Source organism: Penicillium maclennaniae (assembly GCF_028827695.1).
Source record: "Penicillium maclennaniae strain IBT 15551 chromosome Unknown utg000007l:1.0-4884863.0:1.0-4888362.0, whole genome shotgun sequence".
Lineage (NCBI taxonomy): Eukaryota > Fungi > Ascomycota > Eurotiomycetes > Eurotiales > Aspergillaceae > Penicillium > Penicillium maclennaniae.
In genome coordinates, this window is record NW_026623219.1 from 4,351,570 (window position 1) to 4,378,308 (window position 26,739).

Below are 26,739 nucleotides of genomic sequence, written 5' to 3' on the forward strand. Positions count from 1 at the left end.
AATATCAAAACTCCAAATATTGCAACCCATTTTTTTTGTTCTCAAGAAGAGACATCCACCACCTCAGCGAACCACTGTTTCAGCGCAGTAGCCAGGACAGCCGGCAACTCACGGACGTCACGAACAACAAGGTAGTAAGGGAAGGGGAAACCTTCAAGATAGCGCTTCATCTTCAGCTTCATCTCACCATTGGAGTCAGGATCAGCCTCGAAGCTAGCCTGCGAAAGGTCGAGAATGGAGCTGCTCTTCACAGCATCGACAATGACGAAGACGATCATAATGCGCTCTTCGAGAGCCTGGCGCACGAGACGTCGGATGGTATCGTGGTCCTCACAGATACCATCGGAAATAATCAACTCGAGCTGCCACAGGTCTGCGGAACCAGACCCGGGGGATCGCTTCCAGCGCGCTTCACGGAAGAGAGCGATAGAGTCAGCAATCAGCTTCCGCACATTGGTGCCGGTTTGCTGGTAACTGAAGTGCTGGAAGACCTGCATGCCTGCCTCGGAGGAGAACGGCTTGCCAAACTCATGGGCCACGCGGACATGGTCTTCATCACCGAACCCGAGGACACAAAGGTCTCCGACCTCGAGCATGCTAAGACTCTTAGCAACCAAGGCTAGAGTCTCAAAAGCAAGTTGGCCACTGCCGCTTTCAAGCATGGACTTGCTGTCGTCGACGGCAAGCATGATCTGGTAGTTGCGCTTAGAGGGAATGGAACGACGCATCCAAATCTTGTCACGCTTGTACTGTGAAGCGATGTAGGGGATGATGCGCTTGATGTTCAGGCGCTTGCCCGTGCGGAAATCGCCGCGAAGCTTGGTTGCGAGGGTGGGCGCGAGAATGAGACGGAGCTGTTCAGTAAGAGACAGAGACAGGTCGTTCGTAGCAGATTCGTAGCGAGACCAGAGACGGCGAGCTTCGGGCTCTGGGGTCAGAGGTGGGAGCGTAGACGAGAGATGGATGGCCGCGAGTTGCGAATCGACTTCATCTAATTCATCATTGACATCTTCGGTGCCCAGGGCGCCCTCTGCATTGTCGCGAGACATGTGATTTCCAGGAATGAAAGTTCCAGATTGGCCATCAGTGGGCAGGTTATCTCGATCCAGCTCCATCTCGTCGTGGAGCTGGTTATCTAAAGCCTCTTGGTTGTCATCTGTGACATCTGGCAGAGTGTTCTCTCCCGGCTGGTTCTCGGATTCAACACCCTTGTTCTGGTCGAGACCCTGAGCTTGGTCCTCGTTGGCTTGTCCCAGAGCTTGAGTATCTGCCTGGTCGTCATCATCCTTCAGGTGCTCGAAGTCGGCATCCGCCATATCAGTGTCTTGGGGTAGAGGCTGCGACTCCTCATCCTCTTCTGACGGGTTCAGCACCTCCTTCTGGCGACGGTGCCATTCCTCGAGGATATCCCCGAGTTTCTTGAATGCTTGGATCTGAGGATCGTTGGGAGCTGAATCCTCGGCACCGCCATGGTCGCGACTCCGTTTGCTTTCTTCACTGTCCTCGGCAGCACCGGTCTGTTGCTCGGCGCTGGCAGTCGGGTCGTTCTCACCACTCTCCTGTTGTGCGTCACCCGAGGCACCCTTGTCATCGTTCTGGTCCTGGTCGGCACCAAGGCCACCGGTGACTGCTTCGCTAGGGGCAACATCTTCACCAGCTTCTTCGTTGTCATCGCGCTTAGCAAGGAATTCGTCCTGCTGAGCTTCTTCAGGATCCTCCCCACCGGCCTCTTCTTCTTCTTCTTCTTTTCCTTCCCCTTCGTTGGTATCTTCACCGTCGGCCATCTCGTCATCCTCGCCAGGCGCTTGCTCGTCCGGCGGCATGTCCGCATCTTCATCACCAGGCTGATCGTCCATTTCGTTGGCCTTCTGCTCGTCTTCTGGAAGAGGACCCATGTCATCGAGATCATCCATACCATCGTCATCTTCACCTTCACCTTCATCACCACCGTCCATGTCGTCACCATCGAGCTGCATTTCCTCGGGGAGTTCCAAGGTCTCCTCTTCCTTGGCCTGAGGATCTGTGACATCCATATCCTCACGACCAACAGCTTCACCTTCATCATCCGGGGCCTCCTCCTCATCCTCTTCATCACCCTCTTCTTCCTCTTCTCCTTCCTCTCCTTTCTTAGCTTCTTCGCCCTCCTTCTGTTGTTCTTGGGCTGCAGCTTGCTGATCAGCCTCTTCTTGACCCTTTCCTTCCTCGTTCTCGGTCTCCTTTTGCTGGTCATCATTGGCGCCGTCCCACAGCTTCTCGTCAACAGCACCAGAATCAAGACCATCGACACTGCCGACTTCCTCGTCAATGTCGTCTTCTCCTTCATCGCCGCTCTTGTCTTCGTCTTCCTCATCTTCCTCATCTTTGTTCTCGCCAGTCTCGCCTTCCAGTTCTTCCTGGTCCATGTTCACAGCATCGGCAGAATCATCCATTTCGTCTTTGGTGTCTTCCTTGTTCTGCTGCTGAGCGAGCTCTGAAAGGTCTTCGTCGTCTCCGATGTCTTTGCTGATATCTTCGGCACCTTCACCCTCACCAAGACCAGTACCACTCTCCATCTGGCCTTCTTTGCCCTCTTCTTGCGATGCCTCAGCAGGGCTACATAGGCCTTCTGACGCCACCGTAGTAAAGGTCTTTGTCAAAATGTAGGAGGTCTTGCAAACTTGGCGATGAACCGAGACAAAGCGGTCGACCAGATTGTGGCAGATAAGATAGTATGTATTAGCAATGGGCAGGATACTGGCAACCAAAGCAACGGCAATGGGGAGAGTCTTGGCAGAGTTGTCTTGCAGGTGCTGCAGCTGGTCGAGAACTATCACCAGCGATGAGTTGATGTCGCTGAGGTGAACAGCCTTCGAGGCCCGGGAGAAGAACTCGTCGCTTCGTGAAAGCAGACCACCAAAGTCAATACCAGTAGGCACGTCCTTGAGGCGTTGCAGACCGACAAGCATCTTGTCAATGGCAGCCAGAAGGCTGTTGTCGAAGCTTTCAATCGAGACGTTGTCTGTGTTACTGAGATCCGGAAGGACAATTTGGCTTGCTTGAGTCCAAGGCGTAACTTGATCCAAAGCAAAAGCGAGGTCTGGTCGATCCTGTGCCCACCGGCTAAGGTCAACACTAAGTTGAGCGAGAGAAGACCGAGCTCGCTGGGTAAGCTCCTGTTGTGATTGGGATGCGATGCCGGGAGGAAGCGCAGGAAGTGACTCGAGAGACTTGCGTAAGTCATCAAAGGTGGTCTTCTTAGCTCTAAGCCCTTCAAGGATTGTTGATGTGTTGACACTCGAGAACTTAGCATGGACTTCAACGATGTCGGAGGCAAGTCCAAGGATCGGGGTCAGCCATGCGACAACTCTGGTAAGACCGATGCATTCTTCGATGGCAGAAGGGCCGAGCTTAGTGAGCGAAGCCGAACCAATTGACCACAAGTTCTGCATCTTGTTTAGTGTAGCCTTGAGATGTCCAAGACCAGAAAGTGCAGGTGAAAGAATGCCTCTCTGGCGGCGAATCAGGAATAGTAGATGCTCAATCGAGCCCATACTCCTGGAAACTTCAACATTGCTTAGCTCCTCAGAATAGTTGCGAGATGCCAGACGAGCGCGGGGCAGAAGGTCAAGCAATCGATGGAAGTATGACTCGGCACTGCGAATCGAGGCTGAGGCTGTAGCGCCGACCTCAAAGGCAGCACTCGTAGACAGAACCTGGGCGATGGATGCCTGCGTTTCAATGATGGCTGTTCCAGCATTGCGTTTAACACCCATCTCGAAAAGTTGTTTCAAGGTGTCAGCGTAGAGACGGCGCTTCTGGACCTTGAGGTGCTGGACGTCATCCTTGTTGTCCTCAGTCAAGGTCTTCGGAGTTGACCTCTTGAACTCATCCATGGTCTCAATAACAGATACAACGAACTCATCAAGGTCCTTGGCTATATCAAACTCAGATGATATAGCTGAATACAGATTCTGCATGTTTCGAGCCGTTCCATCCGGGTTCTGGAAACGGAGGGCTCTCGATGACCAGACATCACTGCTCTTCTGACAGGCTGAGAGGGCCTCGGGAATGACAATAGTCGCCAGATTCTGCGGCTCCGATGTAAAGACACTGTTTTCCCCGGAATCGGGAACGCCTTGTTCAAGGATTGGCTGGACAGACTCGCCCAACACCGCGCGATATTTGCGAACCAGCTTGAACAACTTGACATGGGACCTTCTGGCACTCTCTTTCAAGGCAACGATACCGGTATCCTTCCAGCTTGCCAACTGGATCTGTTCCTTGATATCCTTTTCCAAAGCCGATCGCTTGTCCTGCAAACTCTTGTCCACAGTGGGCTCAAATGGTCGGTAGTGAGACAAAAAGTTATTAAGAGCGGAGACTAGCGGCATCAGGCAATCATAGTCTTTACCGAAGACGGTAAGAATAGTTTGGAAATCAGTAACAAGCTGAAGACGGCGGCTGAACTGGCCGAGTGTGGTGGTGTTGAAGAACTGTTCCAGAGTTGAAATGACACCTTGGATGTGTTCGCTCATGTCTTTCTCTCCAGCCTCGGCCATTTGGATAGGCACGGCGAAGAGTGCTTCATATGCGACAAACCACCAAGCACTAACATCGTCGATACAACGCTCTTTCTCAATATCCAGGAGCTTCGCCCATGTTGTAAGCTCGAGGCGACGCCAAGCAACGATCAGGTTCGTGATCTCGTCATAAAGAGGTGCGGCGGAATACTCCCTGCTGGCCACCACTTGCCATTCATGAACCAGGGAGTAGAGTTTCTCGACCTTGGTAATAAACTTGGCGACGGGTTCGACATGCTTGAATTGGAGGATCTCCGAGCAGCAAGTGATAACGTCGTGGAGAATAGTATGCTCGGGCCATGCAGTCTGGATCTGGACAAAGCGAGCTTGGATCGAGAGGGTCAAAGTCACGAGCCTTCTGGCTTCGGCGATATTGGAATCGGTATAGAAGTTGTAGTTCTTCTTTCGATCCAGAGTATCTTCGCCTACAACATCGTCGAGAAGTAGGAACACCGGCGAAAGGTGGTGTTGCGGTGGCACTGGTGCGAAATGACCCTTGCTGTTGGACCACATGGTCCCCTAGCAGGCGACCAGTATCCTTTACAAAAGTGGTCAGAGCCTGACCGGTACGCTTGTCGCACACAATCTTCGCATGAAGGGCGGCCAGGCGGACAGCAATCATCTTGGGATCGATGCGCCCAACCTCATCTGCATTAGGCAGATTCTCCTGCTCGTAAGTAGGGAAGAGTTCGTTCAATTCAGTTTCATTGACTTCTTCCTCATCCTCCCATGATCCCTTGAAACGGTAAAGTTCGGACTTCTCGGCTTCCTTCTCCTGGTCCTCTCTGAGTCTAGTCTTCCATAAATGATGGAAATCAGCGAAGACGTGACGAATTGTATCACGCGCCGATCTGAGGCCAAGGACAGATGAATCTGCATCCTTGGCCGCCCAGAGAGCGGATAGCTCATGGAGTCGCATCTCAACCAGATTAGTTGAGCTTGCGGGCTGGCTGACGGCGGCTTCGGAAAGAATAGGGTGAAGTGAACCTCCCAAGAATGGGGTGTGGTTGCTCAAAGACTGGATGTCAAGAGCTTCGCCGACCTTATCAGTCTGTTTGGAGACTAAGAAAAGACCCACATCAAGAAGCTGAAGGAAGCGGACCACGGGCACAGTGATGTCGTCGTACGATCTGTAGTGCGAGCTGAGGCGGTTGCTGAGCTGTTCGATATTGTTTCTCATGAGCTGAATCATTTCCTGGGACCTCAAAGCCCTTTCTTCAGATCCAACCATCTGGTCTGGATTCCTGTTGAGAATGGAGTTGATCAAGTTTGTGAACTCGCCATGTAGTAGGCCGAGCTCAGATTTCTGAGGGCGGGTCACAGATGAGGGAGGAGGAGCAGATCCTAATTCTCGGATCTCTTCTTGCAAGAGGACAGAGCGCAAGTTTGAAGGCTGGCCGGAGAAGGAATCCTCGAAGACAAGAAGGGCGTGCGACTTGGCACTGATTTCATCAAGACGTTGATAATGACGCGTGCGTTGAACTACTATCCCAAGGGAAGGATCAAAGGCCTTGTCGGGCACGAAAAGTCGCAAAAGAATGACGGCCAGCTGAACTGCCGCGAGGCCAGTAGAATGAATGTTCTCGTTGCTGTTAGGAGAAGCAGAAGCCAACAATCGAACGAGAGTTGGGATGGCATGTTCGGCGAAAGCTTTGAAGTAATGGCCATCTCGAACACTCTGATCAAGGCGCAACGAGATGGAAGGAACCGTCTCCACGAAATGGCCTGCTTCGATGGTCTGTAGAACAGAGATGAGTCCTTCGGCGCATTGAGACTCCAAGAGCTCTCTATGACAAGCAATCAACTGCAAGGTGAGGGTAGCAAGAACGCGTTTGAGGCTGCCAGCTTGGTCCATAGCAATTTGTTGACTGCTCAAAGAGAGGGCCTTTGAAAGCGCCTGCTTCTCGGCCTGGAGAATATCCATTTGGCCCAAAGTCGTGTTGCCAACCGAAGCCAATCGTTCCAACAATGACAATGACAAAACACCGCCAATTGCCAATGGAGAGCTTGATTCTTTCGCAGTACCGGAGAAGGATGCAACTCGCTGAAGGAGCTCGGGAACTTGGCTCTTGGAGGCCGAAGAGTCGAGTGAGCGGGCAGGGCGACCAGCAAGCAAGGGCACAACGGATTTGATAGCGGCTTCATTTTGATCCATACCCGATGAAATGTCATGGTACTGACACAAAGCCTCAAATTCTTCAGAGAAATAGGGATATTGGGCGGAGTCAGATCTTCGGACAGCTTGGCCAAGCTCACTCACAGTCTGCTTGATACTCTGAATGAGAGCATCTCCATCGGCGCCATCCCGGAGGATGAATTGCTGAGCCGTAACCAACGAATCCCAGACACGGCTCAGCTGAGATAGCTCCACACGTGTTTGCAAGGCAAGAGATGTGAATTCGGAGACAGTAGTCTCAAGCTCGATTAAGGAGTTTAGCTGCTCTTGGGTGGAGGGGGGTAATATGTCTCCAGGAGTCCCAAATCTTTTGCATGCTAAGACCAGTAGTCATTGCCCAGCCAGCTTTGAACTGAGCAAGTGCGTGAGATAGTGCCCTTTCTAATGGCTTCAACACAGGTGAAGACTTGAGCAACGATGCGCAGACCTTCCGACCTATCTGCAGATAGACTTGGAATTCGCCTTCGTCAACTTGGCTGACGTTTGTCGCGCGGTACATATCCCAGCACAGGCAGATGATGGTACGAAGTGCTGCCACAACCTCAGGGATTCGAAGGCTCGTCTCATCCAGGCTTTGGATGTAGTCGTACATGGCCTGGCCACATTCAGACAAGAAGAAGCCAACGGGCTGCGTCGAATCTTTCATCAATGATTGGATCCGGGTCGATGCCAACGATCGCTCAAGGCGCGTCATCTCACTCGGCTTAAGCTGCAACCCAGACTCGTTGGCTTGGACCAACTTCTGTCGAAGGCGATGAATGTCGAGCCTGAATTCTTCAAGGTAGGCGAGAATGACTATGTCTGAGCGGTAGTCCCTGCCTCCTGTAACAGACAAAAGCGGCTCATTGACCAGGCGATGAATTGGCTGCAGTGATCCCTTTAAACTCAAAGAGGCTCCACCCATAACAATACCCCCAGCAATCGCGTTGAGAGGTTTCCAATGTTCATTTTCTCGAAGATTAGAGAACCGACGTTGCAGGGCATTTTGGACAATTTGCTTCACTTCAGCATTAGGATAACTGGGCAAACAGGTGCCAGACGACTTCTGGAGATAGAAAAAGTCCACTGGTGAGAGATGATCAAGACAGACGTCCACAAAGTCTTGAAGATCCGTGGACGAGACAGTCTCCAAATCCCAGAGATTACGCAGTCTGTAAAGGGAGGATTCGCAAGTGTAGGCAGGTCCGACTGTGGCAGGGATGTCTTTAACCTCGCTTGACATGAAACAGATCTCGACACATCTGTTTCGCATAGCACGAGAAAGCTCACCGTTTCGAGGATCCATGGTCAAGAAGATACGGAAATTCGGGTGAGGTGTGATGATGCGAGCCGAACCATCTTCGGTGCGCTGTTCGTTGAGGATGAGAGTACCGTTCGGCTCAGTCAAAGAGTTCAGTCTGTCCAAGACGGAGGGATTGCAAAGGTTTGCATTGTCAAGAACCACCCAGTATCCATTCTGAACAGCCCGCGTCAGAACACCCTCAGTCCACTCAAACCCAACCTTCATCTTGTCAGTGTTGCGAATGGTTTCCCACAGCTTCTGAGATCTAGCGAGGAAGTCTTGCAAAGTAGGATCCTGATAGGACAGGCAGAGTTCGGACAGAGAGGAGACTACGGTTTCCAGCGAAGTTTCCGAGCTTTGGAAGTGCTGGCATATCCAAAGAGCCGAAGCCACAGCGTCAGAGATGTCGCCTGAGGCGAAAGAGTGGACGATCTGATGCCGCAAGAAAAGCTCAACGTCGTGGACAAATGATGAGATTTCTCTCCGGTGGTCAATTTGTTCAAACCCACCAATCAAGTCCATGGTGTCGGTATCAGCACTGAGAGCCAGCTCCTCAAGGTTGGCACCATTAATAGCCGCAAGCTTCCTGATCAGTGTAGTTTTACCACATCCCGCGGCTCCAACCAGAATACTCGGCCAGGAGTTGTCGATACAAAGGATGAGCGACTCGAGGATGTGGAGATCTTTTGGAAGAAACTTCATGTTTGGATCAACTGAGCGTTGGAGGAGAGGATCACGGGTCAAGACTCCAAGACCAACCTGTAGATACTCAGGCGTAAGGTTGTGGAAGTAGCTCTTTTGGTTAATATCTGAGTCCGTAAAGATATGGTCATATATCTGCGAGACCACTACTCGGTCTTCTTCACTTCTGAATCTTTGGTTAATGACAACATCCAGAAAATGCTTGGTAGGAATCTGCAAATCGCCTCGATCCGCCAACTGAAGCCATCGCTGGATGTCACGCAAATTTACTTCCCATGGGCCGCCAATAGCTCCAAGTCGGCGCTCCGTTGTGATGGCTCGGTTCAAGGTAGAAATGAAATCAACGAGTCTCTCTGTCTGCATGGTAGGGCTACCAGGGAAAAGCTTCGCGCAGATTCTCTTCAAGTCTGCATCAGTGAAACTGTCTGCATAGACGACTGTGAAACGATTGACGAAAGATGCTGGGAGGCCCTTTCGGCCACCACCTTGGTGATGCGGGTTCTGCGCAGCGAAGAGGACAAAGTTGGGATGACGCTTGAATGTTTGGTCAAGCTCGGCGATGTAGACTTGTTGGCGATGATCCAGACAAGAGTTGAGACCTTCCAGAACAGATTGTGAAGCCAAGTTCATTTCGTCTAAAAGAACCCAGTCACCACGCTGCATGGCTCGGAGGAATGGAGCGTCACGCCAAGTGAATTGACCGACATCTCCACCTTCTACCGGAACGTCGGAACCAAACAAGTCAGTAAGATCGGTCTGCTCCGAAAGGTTGATTCGTGTGAGGGGCTTCCCAAGAGCCTTTGCAAGGGCTGTCACCAGCGTGGTTTTGCCGACACCGGGGCTACCTTCCATAAGGATAGGCTTCGACGACTGCAGGCCACGAGCAATGCGCACGGAGTTTGCGATGGTCGTTGGAGCATCCATAGTGAACTGTGGGTCGGGTTCGGTTTCCCCGGCAGTGGGAAGGGAGAAAGGTCCTACTCGAAGGAACCCGGGTTCGAGGGTGACATTCGATGATTCCCAGTAAATCCTAGAGGCATCGGCACTGAACAATTCGCTCAGCTTGTCAAGACACTTTTGACGGTTACCGTCCAGATTGTTGAGAGAGATGGCGAGCATAGCGGCCGGGTTGGCACCAAGTGTATCAACGAAGACCATGGCTGCACCTTGGATGATGGCAAAGAAGGGGTCCGCAGTTTGGCATGTGTTCACGAAATCAACCCAAGCGAGGAGATCACGGAGTGAAAGGGAAGTGGTCGAGGTGTTCTGGAACGTAGTCTTGAACCATTTGGCAAACTGAAGCATCGCTCGAGCAACTTGCTCTTGTTCGAGGTTCAGGCGCATTTGAAGAATGGGGAGGATATCTTCATCTTCCGATAGCTGGGGGGGGCCCATATTTCTGTCATACGATTGCGAAGAGCGGCTGAAAGCTCTCGTTTACCATAATCACCACCAGGGTTCATGGTTGACAAGAACTGGAAACCGCCTTCAGCAACAACCATGGAATCAACAGGGCCTTTCTCGGCCAACAGAATCGATCTAGCTGGCTCAAGAACACTATTGAGTCTCTCGAGAACAGAATCGTCTGCAAGAGAAATTTCATCAAGAAGGAAAAATTCACCGTTCTTCATGGCAGTAATCAGGCTTCCATCGGACCACTCGAAAAGAGCATTGCATCGAATGAGATTTTTCTCCACCTTGCGCCGTAATTCCTGGTCTTTTTCTTGTCGTTGTTGTGCATCAAGGGCCGCAAAGTCCTGTTTCAGTTGGTCGAAGGAGGATTCACACTGCCGACCGTGTACAAGGAGTTGTAAATCTTCTAAGAGTTGTTTTTCGATCGCTGCTCGATTTCGAATGGGTCGTTGAGCACCAATGAGATCACCAGTTTCCAAATTAACATGGGCGTTGACAATGAACAGCTCTCTGCCAAAGGCCTCCGCGACAGCCTGGCAAAGTTGTGTTTTACCACATCCGGTTTCTCCGACAAGAAGGATTGGCTCGTTATTCTTCAATGCCTTGGAGACCAAAATGAACAGGCGTCTCATGGCCTTGGTCCAGACAATGCCAGATGGCAGCGCAGTCATCTGAGGAACACTTTTCTCCAGCTGCTCAGTACTGTAAAGAACGTCTTCATCCAGGCGGACCTTCATGACTTCTTCAATAACAGCCTTGACAGCAGCCTTCTCTTGAGGGTTTCGGACACGCTCAGCAAGGAGCATGAAACCGTTCACTGCTAGTTGTTCGCGATCATCCGCATCACGAAGAGCCCATCGGAAGAGATCACGAAGGGTAGCAAAACTGTTCTTCTGCTCGAAAAGCCGGTTGGATTGACGCAGCAATGAGAGCTTGCGGTAAACCGAAACGATTCGGGTGCAGAAAGATGGCGCAATCTGAGATCGTTCTTTCAGAATGTACTCTAGCTCGCTTTCCGGAATATCATCGAAATGCAGCTCAAGGAAACGATTCCTGAACGCACGAGACAGGACTTTACGACCACCGTAAAGACCAGCAGGGTTTTGCGTGGCAAAAAGCATAAAGTTAGGGTGAGGGTGAACAACTTCTTGGGTCTCAGGGATGAACAGCTCTCGGTTATCGTCCAAGAGTCGGTTCATGGCCTCGAGCACGTCGGAAGGCGCAAGATTAAGCTCATCAAGTACGATCCAATAACCATTGCGCAAAGCTTCTACCAGAACACCCTCCTGATATCGCAGACTTCCATCGTCAGAAGAGATGTAAGAACCAAGGTACTCCTGCAGATCTGTGTGCTCATGATTGTTGATCCGAACGAACTTATTGCCAGAGACCTTGGCCAAATACTCAATCATACTGGTCTTTCCTGCAGACGTCGGACCCTGCAGCAAAACAGGGAATCGCCGCGTCGAGCTTGCTCGGACAAGGTTCTTCAGGTTCTTCTCAATGAATGGCGTGATGATGTAGTGAGGCTGCTCCTCGGGAACCAGAGGACCACGTCGCATCCAGTAATGCTTGAAATGGACATAGTCGTGACCGTCCTGGGGAGGCCTGGGGGTCTGGCCAAGAAGTGCCCTGGCATTTTTTGCGTTGCCAAAGATGTGTGCCTCAAGGAGTGGGATCAAAGATCGCTCAGACTCTACACCAAGAACTGTCAAGAAACTCATGCTGAAGCCTTCAAAGATCGCACGACGCAGTCCATATATGCCAGCATGATCGATGACATAGATGAGAGCGCGAACAAGGGTTCGAATACTGAAATGCGGTCGTTGACCAGCTCCATCGGTAAGCTTGTTCTCGTTGCTAAGCTTCTTGACCTCCATGTATAACTGTGCAAGGTCTGGTGCAGCTCGCTGGTCGCTCAAAGTCAAGCTACCGAGATATTTTTCGATAAGCGCGAGAAGGTCGTTCAAGTCGGTATCCGGGGAATGCACGTAAATTTCAGTGAATCGAGATCGCAAGCCAGGAGGTAGGTCCCGTTTGCCTGCATCGGTTGCTGGGTTCATGGCACCGAAAATGCGGAAGTCGGGATGTCCAAAGACTCTCTCAACGTCACCAGCTTCGGAGAGGAGAACAGACGGAGAGCCCTCACTGCCATGATGCAGAAGACTGGCAATGTTCTCCAGAGTGTCGGGAGAAGCCAAATTGACTTCGTCGAGCAAAACCCATTCGCCATTCCTCAAAGCTCTCACAATCTTACCTTGGACGAAGGCAAAGGCGAATTTGGCGTCCCCTTGCGAAACTTGAGCTTCGAAGTCGGCAAGTTGAGACTCAAATCCTTCCCATCTTTGCCGCAGGTATTGATATTTGGGAGAGTCTAGCTTGCGCTTCTTGGCCGGTTGCTCATCACCATTCTCGGTCTCCTTGGCAGGGTTGAAGACACCATTTGCCAAGCGCACAGCCTCATGCCATAGGTTGACCAGACGGACCCAATTACCCGAAGGAACACACTTAGACACGGAAGAAAGGAACTTTTGGTTCTTCTTTGCTGAGAATGTGAGCTCAAACAGCTGGGTGAACTCGTCAAGCAACGGCACAGCCATGGTACGGATGCTGACAGGTTTGAAACCTCCGAGCAAATCAGTACTCTCACTCTGTTGAGACAAGTTGACAACTGTGAGCTTCTGACGCATCAAGGTAGCAAGCTGTTGAATGACAGTGGTCTTTCCGATTCCTGTCTCTCCGACAAGTAGGACAGGCTCTGCCATCTGCACTGAAGCGGCGACTTGTTCCATGATCGCCAATGCGGATCTCGTGGAAGCAAAGCGAGATGCTGCTGCTGCAAGCTTCAATGCTGAGCCACTCGGAACTTTGATCTTCTGAAGAGTCTCACGGCCAAGCACGAGTGAGTTGTTCTTGTCCGTGTAGGTAGGTGTGCGTTCATTAAGGCAAAATTGGGCACGCTGAGGCGAAATCTGAAGTGCCTCAGATACAACGGATGCCAGAGAGCTTTGCATAGACTTTTCAGGAAGGTACTTGAGGAAGATATCCACAATGTCCAACAGGATCTCATCGTCAACACTTTCCGGTGTAGGTTCGAAGCCAGTCTTTGCACCCAATCGTTGCAAACGCCGATGCAATCGACTGCAGAGCTTGATCAAGTCACGGAAGCCGGGTGTCCGACCCTGAGATCCCTTGATCGCCAGACTCCCGTGGAACGCCGCGCATACCCTCCCATAGACGTCCATGATAATTGGCACGCGCGACTCAAGAAGAGGAAACTTTTGCAGAATGACATCGCGCATCTCGTCCACAGGAAGAGATGAGACTTGGACTCTCTGCCACAATCGGCTTCCAAGCATGGAAGTGTTCGGGGCAATCTCCTCTCCGGCGATGTTGTAAGAGGACTTCATGGTTGCGATGATTTTGAAGCCTTCCGCACACTTGATGCGCTCTCTCCGACTAGCGATCGTCAACTCCCCCTCTCGATGATGGGAAGAATAAGACCAATTACTTCAGAGGGAGCGCGATCAAGATCCTCAATTAATAACCAACGGCCTTCTCTCGCGGCCTTCGTCAACACACCAGGCTGCCACGAGAAGGAGCCTGTTGCAGACGAGGTGGCATACATGCCGAGCAGACTCTTGGCATCTGTCTGTTCGTTCAGATGCAAGGTGACCATGGTTTCCGCCTGGCCCATAGTGGCAGCGATGTCATTGATCAAAGTGGTCTTTCCTGCGTTAGGCAATCCAACGAGTAAGATAGGCTTGTAACCCAGAAGAGATCTAGCAATACGACGCAAGTTCTCCGTCGCGGTTGTGGTTTTGACAATGGAGGAGGGGGACGGCCGGGCATCCTTCAGTCGAGGAATTAAGACACCACAAATATCCGCGGACCTCGCGGTAAAGAATTCTCTTGTCCTATCGATCAACTCCATGGTCTCAATCTCTGACCTTGAAGATCTTCGTGTTTCTATGTGCTTCCCGAGAACATCCCATCGTCTTTCTTCCCAGAGTCCCAGAAGGCGGTAATCAATGGTGATTCCCTCCCAATCTCCTTCGATTGGGTCATCACCGGTGTTGACGCGGATCATCTTCTCAGTAGCTGCATCAGCCGCGTGCATGTATAGGGCGAAGCATCGGACGGCGAGGTATCTGACAACTTGGTCATCGTGGGGGAATAGAGATTGAAGTTGGATCGGCGATACGGCTTTGGAGAAGGTCTCCAAATCAAAGGAGAGAAGTCGGAATAGTGCTAATAGCAAGATACGGGTGTCAAGCGTATCCAACTGTCGCAGGGTGAGTTCCTTTGTTCCAGCCAGAGCCGACAAAGCTCCTGCCTGGGACAAGGCATGTTGGCTAGCAAAGGATCGTAGGTGTGTCGCAAACGGTAGGATGCGAGCGAATGCCGCAAGGACCTGGATAGACTCGGCATGGAGATCCGATCGAAGCCACCGAGATGCAAGGTCGACGACGATCGGTTCATAAAGCCTGAACACGCTTTCTGTACAATGTGGTTGTAATGCGCCAAGCGCAAGCGCGTGTAGCTGTTGAGTCCCCGAAGCAGACCGAACGAGATTCGCGATCTCGCTCGATAACTGCGCCAGCAGCTGGGACTCTGTCAGAGTCCTCTCGTATACGGGCCTCTCGTTCATACTTGAGTCCCGAGTTCCAGAGAACTCTTCGTTGTGAGTTGAAGAAATCCACCGCAGAATTCCCCGTAACTTTTTTTTCTGCCGCATTCAACCAGCAGCCCCACCGGCCAGAGTCCTTACCGCCTGTAATCCCGAGCTTAGTCACCCTGCAGCTCGCGCAGCTCCGCGACTCGAAACGTCAAAGACATCTTTATCTTTGGTTTAGATATGCTGATGAAGGCCATCAGTGGCTCGAATTGACAATGACTGGTCACGGCTTGAGTAGCGCTCATGATCCCAGCGCCGCGACGCCAGATCAGCCGGAACAGGATCGATTCGTCCCTCAGCCTCACGAGGCAGGTCGAAACGCGGAGGGCATTCATGAACCGTATGTGTTGTTGGTATGCGGAAATTGCTATATGTTACTGATACAATTTTTGGTACAGAATCACATTCAAAAGAAAACAAAAGCGACAGTCCCGCTTCAGTCTATCAAGTCTGTTCTCAAATACCGCCGGCGGTTCGGAAACAGTCCACGGGATCTCAAGGTTCCAGAGGGCTCAGAATGGAGATGCATCGCCCCTAGACCCTTATGAGCCCGCTGGGTGGAATGGCAACCCGGATGCTTCCAAAGATGGCACCCCTCTAGACTGGTATGTCGAGGGGCCGGGCCGTCGAGTAGGCTATGATGATTTCACTGCTATCGACTGGATCTACGAATACACAAAAGAGCGGCAACGAAAGCGATTACTCTACTCGAGCGGGCAAGGCATTGTGGGATATTTTCGTCGACTGATCGAGGCAAGCAATATCTGGGTTGTCTTAGTTGCGACGGGTATCGCAGTTGGCATTATTGCTGCAACTATCGACATCGCAACAGACTGGTTGGGAGACTTGAAAACTGGTTACTGCAAGAATGGTAGTGGAGGCGGAAAGTTCTATCTCAACCGCAGCTTTTGCTGCTGGGGACTAGATGGTAAGTTCGTTATGTGAGATATCCTGCCCATATGCTGACCCAATGGATAAGATTACTCGAAATGCCTGGATTGGACGCCGTGGGGAATTGCGCTGGGCTCATCTTCCAAAGGAGGACAATACATCATTGAATATATCGTTTACATTTCCTTTTCGGTAAGAAACAACGGCCTGGAGACGTCAACGAAAATTGCTAAGTTATATCAGGTGCTATTTGCTGTGTGTGCTTGTCTTCTGGTACGACGGTTTGCCATTTATGCGAGACACAGCGGAATCCCCGAAATCAAGACAGTTCTTGGAGGAACTGTCATCCGACATTTCATGGGTCCTTGGACACTTACCATCAAGTCCATTGGACTGGTTAGTCGAACTTGTCATATATTGCGAGGCATAGGAAAATACTAAACTCTAAATAGTGTCTCGCGGTCGCATCCGGACTGTGGCTGGGCAAAGAAGGCCCACTCGTCCATGTTGCATGCTGTTGTGCCAATATCATGATGAAACCTTTTAACAGTCTCAATGGAAATGAAGGTATGTATCAGACGTCTTACAACTTGGAATTCAGTCTCACGTTCTCCAGCTCGAAAGCGCGAGGTTCTCTCCGCGGCTGCAGCCGCAGGTATCTCAGTGGCTTTTGGTGCTCCCATTGGAGGAGTGCTTTTTAGTCTGGAGGTATGTAATATCCTCAAGATTCTCGAAGTAGTTGCTGACAAAAGGCAGCAACTGTCATATTATTTCCCAGATAAGACCATGTGGCAAAGCTTTGTGTGCGCTATGGTAGCCGCTGTCACTTTACAGGCTCTGAACCCATTCCGCACAGGAAACATTGTGTTATACCAAGTCACCTATACTCGGGGATGGCACCGTTTTGAGATCATCCCATTTATCATTCTTGGTATTGTAGGAGGCCTTTTCGGCGCGTTCCTTATCCGGGTGAATGTGCGGATTGCCAAATGGCGACGATCACGGTCTTGGTCAAGACCGGTGATTGAAGTAGCTATCGTCACTCTTCTGACGGCTTTGATTAACTTCCCCAATCATTTCATGAGAGCTCAAAATTCGGAGCTTGTCCAGTCTCTGTTCGCCGAGTGCAGCAGTGAGACATATGATCGATTCGGACTCTGCGCCACTGGAGCCAAGTCATTTGGCGTGGTCGCTATTCTGCTGCTGGCTGCTGTGCTAGCGTTTTTCCTTTCTGCATTGACCTTCGGTCTTGAAATTCCCGCAGGTATCATCCTCCCTTCAATCGCCATTGGCGCTTTGTACGGCCGAGCTCTGGGAATACTCGTTCGAGTGTGGCAGGAAGCCTATCCGAAAGCTTTCATTTTCAGCAAATGTGAGCCCGACATTCCATGTGTGACCCCAGGACTATATGCAATCATTGGTGCAGCATCTGCACTAGGAGGTGCAACTCGGATGACTCTTTCGATTGTTGTCATCATGTTCGAGTTGACAGGTGCCTTAACCTATGTCATCCCGATTATGATCGCGGTGATGCTATCAAAGTGGTGCGGCGATATCTTCGGGAAGCGCGGCATATACGAGTCATGGATTCAATTAAACGAATATCCATTTCTTGATCACCGAGACGACACCATTCCCCCAGACGTCTCTGCTCATCGGGTCATGACCACTGTGGATGATGTATCAGTCATCACAGCAACTGGCCACACCATTGGCTCTTTGCGCACACTTCTGAATAACACTACATACCGTGGCTTCCCTGTCATCTCAGAAATGTCGACTCCCGTTCTTCTGGGCTACATTACACGCAACGAACTTTCATTTGCTCTGAAATTTTCAACCTCGCCGACACAGCGCAACCTCACCAGTGAGACTCAAGTCTTCTTTTCTCATCAGCCTTTTGCAGACCCTGTGGAGACCTTGGACCTCCGACCATGGATGGATCAAACTCCCATCACACTCAACAGCAACATTACTTTCTTGATCGTGCTGCGCATGTTCCAGCGGCTTGGATTACGCTATGTATTGTTTGCCAACAAAGGCATTTTGCAGGGACTCTTGACCAAGAAGGATGTTTGGTCAATTCTGAATGGTGTCGAGTTTCGTCGACAAGAGGCTCTCCGAGACCATGACTATGAGGCTCATCATGGGGCTGAAGGAGTCGGTCTCCTTCACGGTGATGAAAGAAGTAGTCTCAGCAGTACCCTGAGGCGAGACTCACTATGACATTTTCTTTGTAGTCTTTGTAATTTAATGTGGCATCATTTACGTGGTCTTATGGAGGAACTGCGTACCTGTTAGAGCCAGCATTTCGCTGAGGAGACTTGCCTAGGGATATATTGATCTCCCAGTTTATCGCACGTGAAATACCCAACCAACGTTATGACATTCGAACGCCTTTTGACCACTTTTTCACGCGACATCCAGTTCTTTTTCACCGTTCACAATATCTCAAAATCCATCCTACTTTTCGCTCGTCTGTTCGTTTAGAGTCCACTCCTCGCGTCATTTTGCCCCGCTCACCGCCCGGTCCGGCCGCATCAATGGCAAGCCTATTCAGTGATCCATCAGAATCGCATGAGTCCTTATCACCAGATGGCAATATGATGGTCGATCCGTTCGAAGTGCGAATGCGCTTCACGACGCAGCTGCAACACCTCAGCGCATCGGTCACATCCTCGCAGAAAGCCGCCCACTATGCTCTCAGATACCGCGACCTCGATGAGGATCTCCATTCCTGCATTCTGGAGCAGCTTGAGCGAGTAAGCAAGTCTCTGTCGTCATATCACGCCTCATACTGACCTGGTGCAGAATAACATGAATAACCGTGCAAACATCATGTCCTTCATCGAGCACTTTTGCGAAATGGCTACCAAAGAAGACCACCTACCCTACGTTCGCATGATTCAACGAGACATTCTCCGAGTCGTCGATGCAGTGGTCCCGCCCGATGGCACCGGAGCCGCAAATGCTAAGCATGTCCGACGTGTTCTGAGCAGTCTGCAGAGCAAAGAGATTCTCTCAGCTGAAAATGTGGAGGAGATCAACGCAGCTCTCAAAGACCGAGAACCACAGTCTGCACACCTGGATTTTGAGCAGGAAGAGGCACCTGAAGACGGCGCGAAGTCGAAGACGGCGACCCCGCGCAACCCTAAAGCTCAGGGCATGCGCGTGGACAAGAGACAGATCGAGCAGCGGATCGAGGAAGATCGCGAGCGTAACAAACGCCTACGAGAAAGTATGTGGGCTGTTAGCGGGGACGACACTGGGGAATTCTCAAAAATGTGGGATGAGATGAGTGACATCGGTGAAGATGACTTCATCAACGCCAAGGAGGAGGCTGCGGAACGCAGGCGTATGCTCAAGGCCGTACGACGGAGATCTTGATATGTACAGCTTTTCTATTCTCGCATGCTTCTCTGTTTGCATTCGGATTTTTGGTGTTATACTTGGCCTGCTATGTGTTTCAGCAGACGCAACAGCGAGGGATTTTACATTAAAAAGGCGTTTGGGCGTGTTTCTTCATTGAGATACCAATTTTTGTTTTGTATCAAGTACCTTGGATAAACTAAACAAGAACACAATAGCTTTCAAAGGGTCATTACCGCATCGACAGGGTGAACCTTGACTTCGTATCATAGCTGTCCTAGAGGATCGGCTTAGATCATATGCCTGAGATCGATAGCCCTGAAAGCTCCTGATCCAAGACAAGAGTGTATCCAGCGGCCGTGACTGATGTTCCCTTTTCGGCCAGTGGATGGAGATGTATTGCTCGTAGCATCACTTGAGTCTCGAGGTTTTATGAAAGCGTCGCATAAAGTACATGTCCGCAATGAAGAGTTAAAACATTTCCCGACACCGGTCAAGCATTCGGGTCTATAATTTAAACACAGAGGCCTTCTGCAATCACAGTTGCACTGCTCGCGAGACAAACATGAGAGAGCTTGAATCAACCGGTGTTACTTGCTTGAATGTATTGAGAACAGTGATCAAGAGATCCTGTTTCATTCGGACAGTTTTCCATCTTGTGTTTCTGTATATGTATGTTTTGATCCGTGAAGCGTTACAGAAAAGTTAGTCTGGTTACTACAATTTCAAGCATTGGAATCTTGGTCTAATAAAACTGGATTCTGGTGGAACGCTTGAAGTGACTCATTCTATTTTTCACACTGCAAGGGTCTCTGCCATTCAGTGCTTGCGATCATTCCTGTACGTTCAAGAAAAATCATCCTATATCCATTGAAGTAAGTCCTTAATTAGCTTGTCTAGCCTCTCGCTAAACTCTGAATTCGACCTTTCACCTTTATTTGGTTATCACGTAGACTGTATTCGTAGATCTCATAGATCGTGACGGGTGCCAAGACTTACCCGCAATCGGGAAATCCTAAGGCCGAGCGATTTTTTTTGGCGGCGCATTACCCGCCAGCTTGGTGCAATTCATCTGCACTGGACCTCGCATTTCAATTTTGTTTTCTGATATCTATGTTCTCTCACCTGGTCACTGCTGCGAAGGGTCTATTTACGCGAGAGGAGTCTCAAGACACATCTGCAGATTCTGCCAGCGACATCGCAACCAATTGCAACATGGTCTCCGCCACCAGACAAGGCGTTGTTGCCAATGAAGTTGAGAAGCCCAAGGCCAATAGCGTCTTGAAGGCCGGTAAACGCAAAACACAAACCACTGCCACAGAAAAGCCCGACAACAAGCAGAGCAAGAGGAGGAAAAGAGATAGCCTGGAAGCCGCAGATGCTAACAGCGACGACGATTCGGAGGAGTTGAAGGGTCACAAAAAGCAGAAGTCATCCATTGCCGCGCCAAAGGCACACTTTCGATTTGATAGCGAGGAGCCTGCCATGCCGGAGATCACACGGTCTGAGATTCCCGCGGCACCTCAGGACAATGATGAGGATTCAGATAGCGACGATGATGCGCCTGAGATGATCGACAACTCCGCGCAGCTCCTTAAGATCAAGGACCAGGCAAAGAAACAGGAGAAGCTGAAGCAACAGTATGTGATATCTCTGCTCAACCACTAGTCATTACTTCTGACAAATCGCACAGAGAGGAACAACTGAAGAGAGAAAAGCGGAGGAAGCTCGACGAGCGCCGAAAGTTGCAAGCGAAGTCTAAGCCCAAGGAAATTGTCTCAAGCGATGACCTTCTTTCCGAAAGCACGGCTACACTTCAAGGCTCGATCACACAGGACGCCCGTCGCGCCGCCCTTCCGGCCTTGCTTCCCGATGATATCCTAAACGCCGAGCCTGTTCTTCGCCCCCTCACACCCCCGGCCGAGGACTCAATGGCGCCCAAGAAGCCGACCAAGTTGAGATTTTTGGAGAAGTCTGAGAAGCCTCCGAAGGATGTACGGGCTGGAGATGTCACCATTCGCGTGCTTGATGCACCATCCACGAAGAAGAGCTCCAAGCCTGCATTGGCTCCCAAGGCCTCCAAGGCCGGTCGGAATGTGAGGCAGAGTTGGCTCAAGAGAGAGCGAAGCACCGCAAAGGTTAATGGTCTGCGGATGACAGCGGGCGGTCCATCCAAATTTACGCGCCGTTAGATGGACGGGCCCATAATATGGTCGTGACCTGATATTCTGTTTCCTTGTTCTTTCCATTTCCAGGGGCAATGTCCCTGCATTACGCTACTGTACATATACCTCCAGCATCATATGTCCGATCGACGAACAAGAATGACTTGATTGATTGAGTCTATCAGTGTACAGTATAAATGAGTATAATCCTAGTGCAAAATTTACTAGAGTAGAATAAAGGTGTAGAACAACATGCAAGTGACGGCGTCACAACTCGATTACTAAAGTGGAGAAGCACGTGCGAAGCTCTGACCTTGGAAGCTCCGACTTTTCCCAGCTTCAACGCTTCTCAATTCCATTGAACTCCCCGCGGAGTCGCCTATTTGTCATGGCTTCGACCGAAGACTCTCCTTTATTACCCAACTCGTCACCGCAGTCCGGTCGCCCGCCTCGCTCGGTGACGTTCAACCCGTTGGCTACAATTAGCACCTATGGTGGAACCAGCGCCTCCGATCCCACCTTTCGTCCATTGCAGACAGGGTCTCCTCCGGTCCAGAATATCAATGCTCAGGGAGCACATCCTCGCCAAGGTCAGCCTATGCTGTCCGCCTTGAACAGCAAGCTCCGCCGTCGAAACAGCCATGGCGCTCCTTACAACGCACCGCCGAATGCATCACCCACCGCTCCCAAGATTGGTCCGCAGCGAACAACCAAAAAAGCGCAGAAATTGAAGCTGCTGCCTGATCCTGTCACGGCCGAAGAGGAAGAAAGTGACGGAGAGTTCCCTCGAGATGTCTATTCACAAATTACCCGTATCAAGGAGCCTGCGGCACGAAGTCATGCGGCAAGACTGGGCAAAGCCGACCGTGATCGTATCCCTCGAGTGACGGCTTATTGCACATCCGACTCATACCGACTTGAAGGTGTGATCAAGTTCCTCAAATCCCGATCCAAGACTCGCGGCGCGAATCCCAAGTTGTACGATGAATGTGTCTACTCTCCGTTTGACTATCAGTACGAAGAGAAGCAGAAAGGCACTAGAATATTCCCGAACGCCGGAGGAAATGGGCCCATGGAGCGACGACCAAGTGAGCGGAGATACTCCGACAGTGCTGTGGAGGTTGAAGACAACACAAAATCCCGCAGGGAGGACCTGATCGACTTCCGAGACGAGGCCGGTCATGCCGCCGATGTTACCCCAGAGCACGCAGTAGCAACAAAGCAATCAGACGAACACTTCGACATCGATACCACGATCCATACTCCTGAAGTCTTTCTTTTCGATTACGGAACTGTTGTCATATGGGGCATGACGCCTGCACAAGAATCGCGCTTTTTGTCTGATATATCGAAGTTTGCCTCCTCGATTCTGAGCCCGGATGACACGCAAATTGAGAATTTCAATTTCTACTATGCGCGCGAGTACCAGGCTCGCATTTATAACGACTTTATCTCCCTTCGTGACCCTCGCAACCACATGATTAAGCTTGCCATCTCCCATGCCCTGGCTCAGTCGGTCAAGACCTCCCTTTTCGAGGACCTTGTGTCTGAGACTATCTCCGACACCGCGCCATTGCCTGCGCAGATTGCGCAAACGGGTAGCGTCAACCTCACGAGACGGCAGATCAACATGCAGATTGGGGAGCTCTTCATTCTGCGCATCAATATCCATCTGCAGGGCTCTGTTCTCGACAGTCCGGAACTGTTCTGGGCAGAGCCGCAGCTGGAGCCAGTGTACCAGGCTGTGCGAAGCTACTTGGAGATGGACCAGAGAGTCGGTCTGCTCACTGAGCGATTGGACGTTATTGCCGATCTTCTTGCCGTCTTGAAGGACCAGTTGACACATCGTCACGGAGAATATCTCGAATGGATTGGTGAGTGACACGGGTGTGCCTGTTCAGAAAGTAATCGCTAACTCCATCCTAGTTATTGTCCTGATCGCAGCGGAAATCCTTGTGGCCGCCATCAATATTGTTGTTGATCTCTACGCTGGCGTCGACTAGGCATGGCAACAAAGTCCAATATAATCGACCGGCGAATTCGAGAAGAAACCACAGCCATTTTTCCTCGCTAGCCTCGATGGTACCTTGCAGGTTTTAGAGTTTCATAAAACCTCTTACAATTTAAACGCCACCGTGAGACGAGCACCAGACACTAGCCATCATCTCAATCTCGAGCATCCACTATGGCCTATAACGACACTGCCCCTCGCAATTACTCCAAAGCTGGCTTGGCGTATCATCCTATCACATTAGCTTATTGTCACTGATGTATCACATCACACCCCATTTGATTCGCTGTACATGAGAGCGAGATCTATCAATACACATAATCTGCTGTCTACTGGGATCGGAGTCTATGGATTTACTTCTTAACAGGGAATTGGGGTTACGGCGATCGGCTTGCACTGTAAAGATCATTCTTGTCTATACATCTTTGAATGCACATCAATCCTCATGTTGCTCAAAACCAAGATAGTCTAGTCCCGCCACCGTATTCATAAATGCCTAATACCTTATACATCGACGTGAGTGGTGTATAGACATTGCCTCCTTGGCCTCCAAATGCCAGACACGCCCCTTGAATTATCTATCAGTGTCGAGGTGCAGTAGTGCCCAAGATGAAATACTTTAGTATCACCTGCGTGATAATTAAAAGAGTCGCAAATATCAATATTGTGTGATAAGTTTATAGCCCGTTCGAGATTGATATGCTATAGAGAGCCCTACACTTGAGCACCTCATAAAATTCTTTTCAGACCCAAAACCCAACATAACGAAAGCATCCAACCCAAATTGAGGAATGAGAGAAGTCAAGATATTACAGATGCTGTAGTGAACGTGTCGATCCAGGCCGCAAGGAATTCATTCATTGGTCTCGGAAAGCTCTTCTCCTATATTAAACACAAGCTTCTCTACTAATAGGGATAGCATCCATGAGATCTCAACATTCCTCTCCAATAGTTCCTTTTGGGGATTCTTGAGCTTCGCCATAATATCATGTTCAGAATTTGCAGACATGAGCAGGGCTGCGAGCTCAGCCAGGTTGCCAGTATCGACCTTGGCCTGAAGCAGGGGGATGATCCTTGACCATGTGCAACAGAGCTTTTCCCGATGTTCAGGAGACTCATCCCTCGTCATTGAAATGAGATTCTCGATCTCTTCTAAGAGCAAGAGTCGATAGCGTGTCGTGGCCCTCCTGGATACAAGTTGGTGTTGCTCGTCTTCGCCCGAATCGCTTCGTATGGAATTGACCTGCGCACATGGCAAGCCTTGCCTAGTCTCCCACGCTCTCTGGGCTCGAATATCAACATTGAGCCCATGATCTCGTGATGCCGATGTTGGAGATTTGTTCGTTGCAATCAAGGCTGATGCATCGCTGGGACGACGGATATAATCGTGATGATGATGTTTCCCTTTGCGCCCTCTACGAAACACATGTCGCCATATCCAACCTGTGCAGAAAACTAGCCATATGTGGAAAACAGTCCCCATGACCGTGACCAGGTTTGTCAGGATCGGAATGGCCAGTAGTGACCAGAAGATGAAGAACACCTTGCCGAAATTGCTCGTGGGATAATAGTCCCCATAACCGATCGTGGTCAGGGATGTGTAGGTGAAATAGAGAGCCACAAAATAGCTCCAATTGTCTTTCCTCTCGGAGTAGCCAAAAATACCTGCACTAACCAGCCACAAGACGAACCACGCAACCAGGATGAAACCCAGCTCGGCCCATCTCCTCTTTCGATAGAAAGTAGATTTGACGTGGCGTACTTTCAGAACCTCTTCACTCTTGGGAACACGACTTCTGACCAGACTGGTCTGTGATGGAGCTCTTCCAGCTGGATTCTTCGAAGATTCTGTGGTTTCAATTTCCCGTCGAGCTTCCTTGAGCTTGCACTCGAGCTTTAACTCCCTCATCCGATCCATGAAAGATGCCACAGCGGTGACGACAAAACCCAAGCTAGTGATCCCTAAAGCGGCATAGGGGAAAAGCAAGCTTCGTCCAAGATGAGTCTGCGAGCGAGATTTCCAATACCGATAGTGAGGAGGGTGTAGTCGGTAAAGTACAAAGCATCCATCAACGACCAGCCTTCAATGCTGCTGTACATTGCGGCTCCGCCGAGAAGCAGAATGACAAAAGTGTTGATCCGGAACACAATGCTTGTGTATTCGATTTTTCGCCTATCTGCCTGTCCATACGGAGATGCTGGCATGCTGGCCATGTAGATTGAGAGCAGGACTGCTATGAGAACGTAGAGTCCCGCGGATATTACAGCGGCAAAGAAATTCTGGGTGTATGTGAGAGCATTCTGCCCCTGAGCGTGCCGATGCTTTCGGACCTCAACGCCGATGAGGCTGAACAGGATAATGGCCGAGGCGAACCAGCCGATCACTGTCACGATGAAACCCTTGATCGACTTGGGGTGGAGGAACATGGTCAACGTGTATGTCATATACGTGGCGACTGAGAGCGCCAGTGAAGTCGCTTTGAGCCCAGTGGTCCTGGAAATGCGTTATCTTCTAGGGACTCACAAGAAGAGGTGAGATACCCTTACCAGCCGGGTGGGTGGAGTTCATATATTACCCCATCTGCTGAGACACTCTGCTGCCATCCCTTGACTAGCGCGCAGATATTGAACATGAGAGCGATAGAACAGAAGGCGCCCTTTCTGATCATCAGCGACGAATCTAGGTAGATAGGCAGGGCATGGTGTTCATACCGCAAGGACCGGAAACCCTGTCGAGATGTCCCACCAGTGACTACTACGTTGATGAGGATCCTTGACAACTTTTCTTACTTTCCTTGGGTTTGTTCGAGTTCTGGTCGTCCACATGGTGATATTTGTGAGGACTACGAGCATCTTCAATGTAGTCTTCTACCGTCTTTTGTCCCGCGCAGGAGATCGTATGTGAGATAAGACCCGCAATACGATCTTATACTGTGTTGAGGTGAGATCATATGATGTGACTACCGTTAGCCAAATCTCGTATTCGAGAAGAGGTTGGCAAAAATGATGATCTAAACTTGCCGTTTGGAACCACGTCTCTTCGCACTTTATCCATGGTTCCAAGAGCATCAGACGGCCAGCGGCTACAGTCCCTCGCGGAGGCAAAATCTCATTAATACGCATCACTTTGCAGCTCTACCATGGCAGATGGAACGGTTCACTGGAGCCATGGTCGAAGAAATAGTCGTCTAGAAAACAGTCGTCTAGAATGATGAGTCGACGGGGGCCAGGTTGCACACTTCCAGAACGAGGATGAGCCGATGTTCTTCCATCGATATCATAAGAATTCAAAAGCAATCCGTAGAATTCAATCAGCTTGACGGACCAAGTGAGAATTTGATCCCAATTGAGCTGTCTTCACAGCCAGCGACCCCCTCAACACCTAGGTAATCCTAATACGCTCAATTGACGAACTTGAGCATACTGTAGAAGATGCAGATTCCCACAGCATAGAAAGTACAGAGAGAACGAAGCAGCCCCGAAAATGAAGTCC

At 50.5% G+C, this 26,739-nt stretch overlaps 6 protein-coding genes across 6 annotated transcripts; 3 read left to right on the forward strand and 3 right to left on the reverse strand.

The window, feature by feature from the left end:
• Positions 1–41: 41 nt before the first annotated feature.
• N7477_008834 (AAA family ATPase midasin) lies at positions 42–13,542 on the reverse strand (the record flags this gene model as incomplete). Its single annotated transcript, XM_056970497.1, has 4 exons — positions 42–5,078; positions 5,143–7,052; positions 7,171–10,083; positions 10,128–13,542. 4 exons carry the CDS (start codon positions 13,540–13,542, stop codon positions 42–44), a joined length of 13,275 nt encoding a protein of 4,424 aa, XP_056820529.1.
• A 59-nt stretch (positions 13,543–13,601) lies between these two features.
• N7477_008835 (uncharacterized protein) lies at positions 13,602–14,783 on the reverse strand (the record flags this gene model as incomplete). The annotated part of the gene is made up of 1 exon (XM_056970498.1): positions 13,602–14,783. The coding sequence occupies one exon, from the start codon at positions 14,781–14,783 to the stop codon at positions 13,602–13,604; it is 1,182 nt and encodes a 393-aa protein (XP_056820530.1).
• Positions 14,784–15,025: 242 nt separating this feature from the next.
• On the forward strand, positions 15,026–19,088 carry N7477_008836 (uncharacterized protein; the record flags this gene model as incomplete). The annotated part of the gene is made up of 9 exons (XM_056970499.1): positions 15,026–15,150; positions 15,209–15,738; positions 15,790–15,893; positions 15,945–16,097; positions 16,154–16,268; positions 16,318–16,409; positions 16,458–17,901; positions 18,192–18,463; positions 18,513–19,088. 9 exons carry the CDS (start codon positions 15,026–15,028, stop codon positions 19,086–19,088), a joined length of 3,411 nt encoding a protein of 1,136 aa, XP_056820531.1.
• A 1,095-nt stretch (positions 19,089–20,183) lies between these two features.
• Positions 20,184–21,262, forward strand: N7477_008837 (uncharacterized protein; the record flags this gene model as incomplete). Its single annotated transcript, XM_056970500.1, has 2 exons — positions 20,184–20,710; positions 20,764–21,262. 2 exons carry the CDS (start codon positions 20,184–20,186, stop codon positions 21,260–21,262), a joined length of 1,026 nt encoding a protein of 341 aa, XP_056820532.1.
• Positions 21,263–21,623: 361 nt separating this feature from the next.
• Positions 21,624–23,117, forward strand: N7477_008838 (YagE family protein; the record flags this gene model as incomplete). The annotated part of the gene is made up of 1 exon (XM_056970501.1): positions 21,624–23,117. The coding sequence occupies one exon, from the start codon at positions 21,624–21,626 to the stop codon at positions 23,115–23,117; it is 1,494 nt and encodes a 497-aa protein (XP_056820533.1).
• Positions 23,118–24,099: 982 nt separating this feature from the next.
• On the reverse strand, positions 24,100–26,072 carry N7477_008839 (uncharacterized protein; the record flags this gene model as incomplete). The annotated part of the gene is made up of 4 exons (XM_056970502.1): positions 24,100–25,208; positions 25,274–25,740; positions 25,794–25,975; positions 26,037–26,072. The coding sequence occupies 4 exons, from the start codon at positions 26,070–26,072 to the stop codon at positions 24,100–24,102; spliced, it is 1,794 nt and encodes a 597-aa protein (XP_056820534.1).
• Between the last annotated feature and the right edge of the window lie 667 nt (positions 26,073–26,739).